General features: G+C 40.1%; 1 protein-coding gene across 1 annotated transcript; it reads left to right on the top strand.

Moving 5' to 3' along the window:
* Positions 1-27: 27 nt before the first annotated feature.
* ERI1 (exoribonuclease 1) lies at positions 28-11,549 on the top strand. The gene is made up of 7 exons (XM_048504671.1): positions 28-159; positions 3,683-3,858; positions 6,024-6,234; positions 6,718-6,801; positions 7,953-8,062; positions 8,485-8,599; positions 10,417-11,549. Exons 1-7 carry the CDS (start codon positions 76-78, stop codon positions 10,558-10,560), a joined length of 924 nt encoding a protein of 307 aa, XP_048360628.1. The 5' UTR covers positions 28-75; the 3' UTR covers positions 10,561-11,549.
* The last annotated feature ends 316 nt before the right edge of the window (positions 11,550-11,865 follow it).

Raw genomic sequence — 11,865 nt, 5'->3', positions numbered from 1 at the left:
TTTCCCCCTCTTTCTCCCCTTCGCCGTTTAATTGTTTGGTGCCCGCCCGCTCTGGGTTTTCGTGCTTTGGCAACGATGGTGGACCAAAAAGAGAACGTCCCACAGTCGCCACCGACCGAAAGAGAAGAAAAAACGGCCGGCCGCACTTCGAGCCTACCAGTAAGTCTTTGCGGGGAACTACTTTCCCTCCCTCTCTCTCCCTCCCAGCCACCCATCCCGGAATAACATCTCACGGATCAAGCCTGCCGGTACTATCCTGTGGTGGTGCCCTGTTTGTGTCACGTGAGCCGGCAGGAGCCGTTGGGCGGTAACCGCCGATTGAAGAGGGGAGGGGTTTGAAACGCGTGCGCGCGCTTTTTTTCTTCGCGCGCCTTTTTCTTCCCCGCGGCCCGGTTTTTTTTTAAGCGTAATTAAATATATATATAAATATATATATTGCATATTATATGTATACCCTGCCCAGGCTACGGCCTGGCTCGGGGCGGCTTATAAACCAATAAAGTATATTCAAAAATACAAAATAGAATACTACACAAAGTATAACATTAAAATACAACTGAAATATTAAGGTCTAAATTACTTTCCAGATGGCAGTAAACATCAATTCAGCCTCATGGTCTAGGTCACAGAAGATGAGTGGCGAGAAGAAGATAGGCCCAGTAATGTGTGAATTCGTGCGAGCTTCTGATTCCCGAGTTGGGTGGAGTGGCGGTGTCAATTTATCTTAAATAGCCTGAGAGGCTGTCATTTTCGGTGAGCTTGCAGTATTAGTATCCCACGTTGTGAGGAGAATCTTTTTCCCTCCTCCCTAAGCGAGATCCTGGTGCGATAGCAGAATAAACTAAACACAGATGTGTTCCTGAAGTTTCCAGACACGTGTCTTAATGCCAGAAGGGTGGCTGAGTTAGCCTGAAGCAGCAACGCAAAATGAGACCCCTTAAAGAGGAGGTGTACTTATTTATTTTATTTATTTATTATTAAATTTATATACCGCCCCTCCCCCGAAGGGCTTTGGACAGTGCACATCTTAAATGACAAAACAAGTGGAGCACATAAACTGTCTGTGTGGTCTGACTCCTGCAAATTTATGCTGGAATCAATTTTGTTAGCTGGCAAAGTGACACTGGACTTTTTTTTTTACAGATTCACTCTGTGTGTGTGTGTATGTACGTATTTGCAGGACAGGGAGACTTAGTTTACATCCAAAAACAATAGCATGGGAAGAGGCCCAAAATCTGGAAATGAGTGGATGATAAAACTACTGTTGGACATGTGTTTTAGTTATTGTATATAAGTAGATTAGTTGAGGGACATATTCATGTTTCTTGTGTGGTGTGAGTGAGGAGAGCTGTTGGAAAAAGCTCCATAGTACAGTTGCCAGTTCTGGATTAGGAAACGCTTGGTTATTTAGGTTTGGAATCTGGTTGGGCAAGACCTCAAAAAGAGTACGATGCCATACAGTCCACCCTCCAGAGGTGGCGTTTTCTCCAGGCTGACTGATTTTTGTCATCTGGTGATCAGTTATAATTCTGGGAGGTCTTTGGGACTCACCTGGAGGTTGACAACCCTGCTTATTGGACCTTATTGTAACCACCAGCCCCTATTCTGGTCACAGAGCAGGTAACAGGACCTGAGCAAAAATACATCTGAGCAAAAATCATTTTCATGTCTGCCATAACGCTGTAAGCTGCCAACACGAAATCATTACTAAGCAGAATAAAAGAGAACTCCATTGTATTCAGTTATAGAAGTAACATAACAAAGGTCTTTCTCTAACCCACTTCTTTGGCAATATTAGTTTGCAAGATAGGAGCCTGTTAGAAGTGTGTGTTCTTATTGTTTGAGAATAACGAAGATTCTGACATGTTGAAAGTATCCATGAATGTTCTGACTTAGTAGGCATTTTTACTCTTGGCTCCCATCTTGAAAAATGCTTTAAGAAGCTCTGATAATTGTCATTCAGTGTGATTTTCTCTTGGTGCTGGTCAGACCCTTTTTGATCTGAATAAAATTAATTCTTTAATTTTAATTTGTTTTGATTTTTTAAATTGATTACAATTTGATATCTTAGCTTTACCAAATTCCTGTCTTCGATAGAGGCTAATTAGGAACCTAGCTCCTGTCTCTTATTAAGACTGATTGGGATCTGAAAGCAAGTTTTAAATAAAAGGACAGATTTCATTGTCTTCCATTGAGACTGGGTGAAATCTTAATTGGGATAAATTAAAAGGAAAGATTCCTGTCTTCCATTGAGAAGTTTGGAATCTAGGGTCTGTGCTGACACTATGGTATAAGGAAACAAAAGTCTGCTTCTTGCGTTCTGAGGTGTACTAATGGTCAGCAGCAACCCTGGGATTCTTCATGGAAGATCATATGTGAAGTGAAGCGTTAGCATGATAATCCTATGCATGTTTCTTTGTGTATATCTGTCTTGCTCCTGGAATGCTGCCCTGTCTGACCTTTTGGGCAAGTCTGCCTAAATGACCCCCCTCCCCATGCCTTGCACGTACTCAGGAAACAGCATTTGAATATGAACAACCGCATACTTGGGCAGAAACAGTTCTCTTTTTGTCTATATCACTTAACTCAAGAGTCTTCCTCTGACCCACCCTTCTCCCAACCATCTATGTTGTAAGCCCCATTAATGGTCATTACCTGTTCATTGACCAACAGCCTGCAAAACCCATCAAGATAATGGGTCAGCCATCAGGTCAATGGTCTGACACTCAAGACCATTGCCTCACCTGGAACAGCAGGAAAAATCCTTTGTTAAAGGATTTCCTTTGCCCCAAGACATGTTTTTCCCTATAAAAGCATGCCTCAAGACCCCAGTTAGATGTTCAACATTGTCACACACTACCTTGCTGTTTGATAATATTGTTCCATCGGCATTGATCATCCAGAGCTAGTACTGGTCATTAGGACTCTGTCTTGGTGCTCCAGCCATGTATAAGACTGAGCCTGTGCAGGTAGGGTGTGGGAACAGCTCCAATTCATAGTATTGACCATTGGGAAGTATCCAGTAATAATGGGCAAGACCTGGCTATCCTGAATCCTAACCTACTTCACAGAGTTGCTGTGAGGATAAAATGGAAAAGGGGAGAATGTTGTTAGCCTCTTTGGGTCCTTGTTGGTGGGAAAGCATGAGAGGTTTAAATGAAGTAAATACATATTACTGACCTAAATTTAGCCAGCAGATTATTTTAGAATGGATTACATTGGAAATGAGTAGACCTTTTATATTATAATATTATACATTGATATTACATCTAGGGCCATATTTGACATGATCATTCACTGAGGATGATGCATACTTAAGATCTGAAGCAAAACCTATAGGGCACTTTGTGCCATCAGCGATTGGCAGACAGACCTGGCCGTGTTAAATGGACCATGCACCAAATTTTAATTCAGGTGTAGTCCTGTATTGTCCCATAGTTTCACATGTGACAAACTTAATTTCAAAACTCTCATGCAAGTTGAATATGTGAAGGTAAGAAAGATCTCGTACTTTGATGCTGCATCTTGGATGACCATATGGTTTTCTGAACCCCTGTCTCATGTTAATTTCTTTGTAAATCAATAAGCCATCAATTCAGTGTATCATTTTTCAGATTTGTGGGGGGCAAAGAGGAGAATGTTGATCTTAAATAATGTAATCTTTCATATCCCTATCTTCCAGGGGAAGCAGCGCTGTAGATTTGATGGTCAAGAAGATAATAAAACAAAATCCACATCTAGTTCAAGTGACTTCAGTGACCCAGTATACAAAGAAATTTCTTTGACAAATGGCTTTATCAATCGGATGAGTAGAGATGAACTTAGAGCTAAACTCGTTGAATTTAAGCTGGACACTAGGTAAGCATTTTTGTTTGTGTACTATGTATATAATGTGTATAGAGGCCCTGATGTGGATGACCAAGGCTGGCCCGATCTCCTCAGAACTCAGCAACTAAGCAGAGTTGTCCTTGGTTAGTACTTGGATGAGAGACCACCAAGGCAATCCAGAGTTGCTATGCAGAGGCAGGCAATGGAAAAAAAACCTCTGTTCGTCTCTTGCCTGGAAAACCCTGTGGGTTGCCATAAACTGGCTGTGATTTTATGGTATTTTATACACACAGAGAGATCTGTTACGGATCTCTATTCTATGGGGACCTTCACAGTCTGAAGAAGAAAGAGAGAACATGGGGATGTTACTGCTGCTGCTCAGGTAACATTAAGTGATTTCAGCTCAGGCAGCGTAGTGAGGCGCAGGAAACCAGTGTTCTCCAAAACAGAATATTTTATTCGAAAGTGGTGGCTACAGCTCAGGCAGGGGAATTGCGCTCTCGTAGCCAAGCGCAGCAACTTTTATACACACAGATTAAAAGAGGGTAAGGGGGCAGGTCCCTTAACTTGCAACAATAAAGAAAACATCAACACATAAAAAGAAAGGTACAACTACAACTTTGTGAATGGGACCATGAGTTCTCACTGTCAGGCGTCTTCCCGCGAGACTTTACAACAGTTCCAGAGCAGGGAGCGAAGAGTGTCCATTCATAAAATTGGGTGACGATGCACCCAGGCATCTGGTTATCAGATGGGCTGTTTCCTTGAATTATGTCCTGAAGCTCCTGCCCCTCAGTCCCGCAACAAAAGAAAGTTCAAATGGTCCAATGGTGATCTTGGCACGTTCTTCAACTGCTGAGATATCTGGGGTGCCGTCATCAGATTCAATTTGTATTTCCAAAGGGTCTTTGTTTTCGCTAAAGAGATCTACCGGGTGTTGGCCCAAACTGAGTTCTAAGACTAACTTCCTTGGGTCTTAATATCAGCTGTTACAAACTAATGCTTTTACTCCTAAGTGGTGAATTTCATCAGAAAATGTAAAGTGGAACTGAAAAGTCTGAATGCAAGTTTTTCTTCAAATGAATGGAAGATCATTAGTGATCTGAGTTCAGTTTCCCATTTATAAACTGGAAGTAATAGCATCTCATTTAGTAGGAGAGCTATGAGAAAGCCAGGCAGGTATAAAGGTTAGTGTCATAGTAGAATCTGGGAGACCCAGGTTCAAATCCCTACTCTTCTGGCCATAAGTACAGATGACTTTTGAAGGAGGTTAGATTAATTCTTGGAGGATAGGTCCATCAGTAGCTACTAGCCAGCAGTGGCTACTAGTCACATTCCAAGACAGTATACTTTTGAATACTAGTGCCAGAAGATAACACTGGGAGAGAAGCTTCATCTTGACCTCTAGGGCCTGTTTTTTAGCCCTCCAGGGCAGCTGTTTGGCCTCCTTGTGCGATAGGATTCTCAACTAGATGGACCACTGGTCTGATCCAGCAAGCTTCTTATGCATGGATAAACAGGAAGATAAAAAACTGTGAATGCTGCCCTGAGCACCTTAGAGGAGGGATAGAATAAAAATGTAGTAAAAATAAGGCTTTTAAGTAGGTGGAACAAAGATTACAGAGTGTTTTGCAAAATCAATATGTTACATAAATGATGCTGTCAATGGCTAATGGGGTTTATATAGCTGATATTTCTGTTCTGTCATCTTATTTTATTCCACTATTCAGACGCTGTGTGATGCATTGAGGCAAACTTGAAGAAGTCAGTCTTTCTTTAGAGAGAAGATATTCTGAGTGTTGTGGGAGTATTTTAGGCATGTTTGAAGTGTCTTCTGTTTTGCAAATGCACAGCGGGAGCAATTTCCTTGTTTGGTTTCTGGCCCAAGAGGTACAGGAACTGATACTTCTGAGGGTTAAACTGGCACACTCTGGGATGGCTAGTGAACATTCCCACAGCTAGGGCAGCAAAAGGCTTGGGGGGTAGACTTTGGTGCTCATTGCTCCTTCTACCACCTTGCTGCTTTCAGGAGGAAAAAGAGATGTTCTGTGAATAAGAACAGTTGTTTCAATTTTGTAGAATTGTTGATTTGAGTTGGAAGTGACTTTTGGGAGTCCACATATCTGAAAAGTAGAGTATGAGTGTGATAAATTAGTGATTCAAAAGAATTGCGTGGTTTCCTTTTGCTTTGGCAGGGGAGTGAAAGATGTCTTGAAGAAGAGGCTGAAAAACTACTATAAGAGAGAGAAGTTGATGCACAAACAGCCCACTGATGGAGAGAATTACTATGATTACATCTGCATTATTGACTTTGAAGCAACCTGTGAGGAAGGCAACCAGGCTGAATTTACACACGAGATCATAGAATTTCCTATTGTCTTATTAAATACTCGGACTCTAGAAACAGTAAGTGGCTCTGTCGTTTCAGGAAATAACATCTGCTTTAAATATAACGTGAGACACAAAATTGGTGTGTGGTGGTATAGTCTCTTCAGAAGTGATTTTCTTACTCAGATTTGTTTATAATGTGGGCATTAAGGCACTGTTCCAAGCCAGACGACCATGTTTGTGTCTTAAAAGCAGGATTGCTTTTCATTTGGGGGAAAAGGACACTTCTGGAGTTTTGTTTGCCTCTGAGGACATGCAGAATCACACCCTGTTTGCATGCTATCACACAGAATAACTGGAAGAATCCCAGACTCTAAAAGCATTTATGCTTCATAATGATATGTAATGATGTTATGATTTTATTTTTAAATGTCAGTATTTTCTGATTAGATTGCTAGTTTTTTATTTCTTTAGTGTACTAAAATGCTACAACAAGAACAAATATTATTTGTTTCTCCAGGTTGTTGCTAAATTACTTTTTCTTTTAACTTTATTTTGTAGGAGGACACATTTCAACGATACGTGAAACCAGAGATTAATCCTCAGCTTTCAGATTTCTGCATTAATTTGACAGGAATCTCTCAGGTGACTTCTTCCATGACAGTTCACAATCATGGGTGTGATTATAACAGGCTGAGGCTACTGAATTAGATTATGCTTTCTGCAGTTTCCTGTTCCTGATGATATTACTTAGTTCCCAATTTTAGAGTTCACTATAATTCATTTGCCAAGGTAACATGGCTTGCTTTAAGTGTCAGACCCTCCAGGCACCACTGAACAGCAGTAATGTTGGTGGTAGCCTAATTTTCCTGGTGATGTAATGTGGCAAAATGTTAAATAATTGAGATCACGCCTTTGAATTCACAGCTTTGGTTCTCTGTCCCATAGTCCTTTGTGAATATACTGCTGTGAGCTACAGGAATGCTATACCTTGGAGTTAATCTTTGGTTAAGTTATTGCAGACATTCCAGATCCTGGTTGTACTATCCTTGATGTCTAAACATCCAAGAGACACTGGTATCAGATATTAATCTGAATGGTGACCCAGCAGGGTCCTCTTTGAGATAGGGCAGGGGGCTTGGACATAATTCTCATGTGATATGTATACTCCCTGTGCCACATTCTTTCTGAATGTCTGGAGATTGTACATTTTAAATTTACATTTGGTCCTCAATGGACTGCAAAGGGTATATATTCTGACTGCTTTCTCTGTTCAGATTACATACCAATCCCACAAGTGCTTTGCTCATGCCTGGCATGGAGACAGAAATATATTCTGTATAATATTTTGCATTAATATATTTTTATGCTAGTTTCTTTCCAGTTTGCTTTATGATAAACAGCTATTAAATACTATTGTTATTAAGTTTTAGTGTTATATGTCTCGCTCTCCTGGCAAATCTGGATATAGAGTCACTCCACCCAGGCATGAACCAGAACTTGTAAATGTGCCCTTGTTCTTCCTTTTTTCATGCTCAGTGCCAAATGAACTTGTGTTAAAAATTAAGATAACGCTATAGCAGGCTGTAGAGATACTGTTAAAATAGTCACTTTTCTCTGCATGTTGTAAGAAACTCAGAACCATTGGTGTGTGTCGCCAGCTTTATTTTCAGCCAAACTTTTTGGCAAACAGTCCCAGTTGGTCTCACTTCTTAGTGTTTACCATTGAGTCTTTCTTTAATGTTTAGTGTACAATATTTGGATATTCATAAGCTGCTGGTATTTTATCTTTCCAGGACCTTGTAGACAAAGCAGATGAATTTCCAGTGGTCCTCCAACAAGCTGTTGATTGGATGAAACAGAAGGAACTGGGAAGCACATACAGTTATTCCATATTAACCGATGGGTCAGTAAAGCGTTATGCATGTGTATTTACTCTGAAGAGACAGATTTTGCCAAAATTAAGCAACCTTGGAGGTGTTAACACAAGGTTAAGGTGGGAACCAAAGGTTTTCCTGTAATTTTGACCTGATTAGGATGTTGTGATTAATAGTTAAATGCCCAAACACTCCCTACTTTTCACTCATGTAGTGCTTGAGCAGAACATTGTGCCTACAATAAAGATAATTCCATATCTGAGAGCACTTAGAGAAGTAATTTTCTGAAGACAGTACATAAACACATAACTTAAATACAGTTTTGCACTGAGGTCCTTACAGCCAGTGGAACTCAGTGATTCTGTAAAGCATCTCTGCTTGTTTCTGTCCCATGCATACTTATAGTTGGGTTTCTTTTTACTCCCAAATTATGTATCTTTTCTTTCTGAAGGTCTTGGGATATGAGCAAATTTTTGAATATCCAGTGTCGTGTCAGCCGTCTTAGATATCCTTCTTTTGCGAAGAAGTGGATCAATATCCGCAAATCCTATGGGAATTTTTACAAGGTCTGTGTTGGGATCTCTTACCTTTATCCAAAAAATTCAATGTTGCAGTAAAGTAAAAGCCTGGCAGTCTGTTTTTCTGTGTGAGGGCAGTTCAAGGATTTTAGAAGGTATGCATTGAGACTAACAGAAAGCCTCTTTGCAGAGGAACCTCTAGAGGAGCTTAGGTGAGGGTGCATTGGTTAAGAGCAGGTGGACTCTTAATCTGCAGAACTGAGTTCGGTTCCCCACTCCTCCACATGAAGCTTGTTGGGTGACCTTGAGCTAGTCACAGTTCTCTCAGAAGTCTCTCAGCCCCGCCTACTTCACAAAGTGTGTGTTGTGGGGAGAGGAAGGGAAAGGAGTTAGTAGGCCACCTTGAGTCTCCTTACAGAGATCCATACTCTTTTTCTTCTATGTGCTGCCATCTGCCACTGAAATTGGTACAGCATGCTAGGTATAGTGCACTTCTGAAATTCAGAAGCCTCTGTTTTGTTGTTTGCTTAAAACTGAAAGATTTATGGCCAGAAAGGTTATGCTGGCAGGTAACAGAGTTAGGCATGTAACTTGACAAACCTGAGGGTGGGATGAGCAGTGCAACTTGTGGCTCCATTGACTCTCTTACCCATGTCCTCCTAGAGTGTCAAATAAATAATTCACCCTTTATTAGTGGCGAGGAAAATTTCTAACCCTACTGTTGTCATACGTTTTCTTCTTGGAGATTACAATGCTCATATAACACTTATGGTAGCTCTATACTTGACAACCATTTTAAAGTGCTAATTTATTCCCATTTTATTACTTTTAACTGTATTTTATATACTTCTGGTATTATACTATATATTATACTATTATATACTATATATATAATACCAGTACTACCAGAGTATATATATATAATACCAGTACACTAAACCAAATTGGTTCTTTATTATTTGGCACAAAATCAAATTTTTAAATATAAAATATGATACATAAAACAAACGTAGAACTTCTTATAAAAGATAGGTATCTTCTCCAATCTGTCTAATATTCTGCATGGTAGGATACCTATTGCTGTATTATTTTGCTTTTTAACACTTGCGGCAGATCTATTTTTTTTATTGCAACTTATTTACCTTGGTAGTGGTGGCTTGTGTTTTGTTTTTGAATAACTTTTTCCCTCAGTGTATTCTAGGGATCACTGTAGCTCTGTTTGATCCTCCAGAGTGTAGCACAGATGTACTACTGTTTGCTAATGTGCATGCTGATTTTTGGTACTCTGTATATCCTTCTGTGGTGATTTGCAATTATAGAAACAATTTTAGAAATTGGAAAATCATAAATGCAAAGGACAAAATAAAAACTCACTGACCTCTTTCTTCAACCACCTGTTCTAAATTTATCTCCCAAGTTAATAGAAGTATTTTTTGTACTGTGGCCCCAAAAAGGAATTTTCGTTCCTTCTGGCACAGAGAGATATTAGAATCATTTGTTGGAATTTTTGTTTTTTAAGGATTCTAACCATTTTATTGCTTCTTACTCAAAGAATCTAGAAGAATTTGAAACAGATCTGCATTTAACATACAACACAGACCAGATTAGAATTTAACACTGCCTGTTGAAGCAATAAAATGGTTATAATCCTTGTTTGTGCTAAGTAAAGACATGAATACTTTTTTCCAACTCTAGCTATCGCTCTCATCTGTCCAACATGGAGACTAATCCCCATCCCCCAGCCATAACATAAAATAAAATTTAAAAATCAGTAGTACTTTCAGACAGGACAATCAAGTAATACAAATATACATATCTGTTCTGTTATCGCTGTATATGCCATAGGATCCTTTGTTTCTTGACAGGTTCCCAGATGTCAGACCAAACTGGCAACCATGCTTGAAAAGTTGGGGATGGACTTTTCTGGTGTGACCTCACAGTGGACTCGATTAGTTCAAAGAAGAATACTCCCTTTGGATAGCTCTTGGGATTGTTCGCGATGGATGTGAGAGTAGCGGGTAGATGAGAGGCTGCAAGGGGGGCTCCTGCTGACAGTCTCAGCCTCTGTCCCACTAGAGGGAGCTCCTGTCCCACAGATGCCCAAGCCCAGATAAAGCCAAGACCAAGTGGAACTTCAGAAGGCCATTGCAGTGAACGCCAGGGCTTGTTTCCCACCCTTGCGACTCACTGTCAGCTGTGATTTATTGCAGCACTGCTCATGTAATTAATAAGGTTTGTGAATTTTATGTCCTCGTTTGATGATAGGTAGCAGGTTTGGTTTATAAACTCTTGGGGTATTGTGTAAGATGGCTTGCTATGAAATAAAGCAACAACCTCGGTCAACAGGTGAAGTTACTCAGTGAAGTAAATAAAACTTTTTCCTTCACCTAATCAGTAGCAAATGGGTGGCTATATCAGTATTGATATAGTTGCATGGTATGAGGCATTTTAACTACTTGTCCCTCCCCCCAAAAAATTGCTTCGTGCAGTAATCACAAGATGTCTTTTTCCACCAGTGTTTTTGGAGTTCATCCAACTGGGGGTGAGGTACTTAGAATTCCTTTATGATCTCCAAATTCATTCCTGTGACCAAAGACAAACTTACTACTTCCACGTATATAAATAATGTGCCAAACTGTCAGGAAAGTCTCAACACAGGTCCTTTTAAATGGGACAAGTCTCAAAATCAATATAAGATTTGCCTTAAAGAATACAACTCCAATTTGTATTAGCATGTAAAATAGGAAATGTTTTTGATATCTGTATTAATGTAGAACTTGTGTAATTCGCAGAGTGATGGGGGAATGGAAACTTCTGCCTTTCGACCTGGTTTGTTTGTTTTATCGCATGCTTATCCTGGCCTTCCTGCAAGTAGATTTTGACAGCTTTCTTTCCTGTTTTCTCTTAACAATAGCTTTGTGAGGCTGAGACACAGGCCTTTTCCGCACACAACTTGTAAAATATTGCTGGGCAGGAAATTAAACTTTTCTTCCGTGGAGTTCTGCACTGTTTTTTTCCCCGTTTGGTTTTGACAACCTTTTATTTCCAGCTTGAAAACTTTTTTCCTGAAAGCCCTTTTATAATGATTCATTTGTTTGACATGTTTTCAAGCCGCCTTCTCTCCTTGTGTGATCATTTTTAAAACATTCTATCTTTCCCACTGCACCACACGGCATAAACTATCGTTTCCCTGTGACGCCATTTGTGACATTCACAGGGCTGATCTTTTGCGCTTGCCAGCACAGCATTCGGTGCGTTTAATGGCACGCCTCTTAACCTCTCACATTTTCTACTACTGGCGCCGTCGGTTTATG

This window comes from Sphaerodactylus townsendi, linkage group LG07 (assembly GCF_021028975.2).
Source record: "Sphaerodactylus townsendi isolate TG3544 linkage group LG07, MPM_Stown_v2.3, whole genome shotgun sequence".
Classification (NCBI taxonomy): Eukaryota; Metazoa; Chordata; class Lepidosauria; order Squamata; family Sphaerodactylidae; genus Sphaerodactylus; species Sphaerodactylus townsendi.
This window is presented reverse-complemented; position numbering and strand designations above follow the sequence as displayed.

Bases quoted from the DNA above. Each gene is read 5' to 3' on its own strand.
- ERI1 (XM_048504671.1), top strand. From the start codon at position 76: ATGGTGGACCAAAAAGAGAACGTCCCACAGTCGCCACCGACCGAAAGA. The intron at 160-3,682 runs GTAAGTCTTTGC...CCTATCTTCCAG, and splicing joins GCCGCACTTCGAGCCTACCA to GGGAAGCAGCGCTGTAGATT. The intron at 8,063-8,484 runs GTCAGTAAAGCG...TTCTTTCTGAAG, and splicing joins TATTCCATATTAACCGATGG to GTCTTGGGATATGAGCAAAT.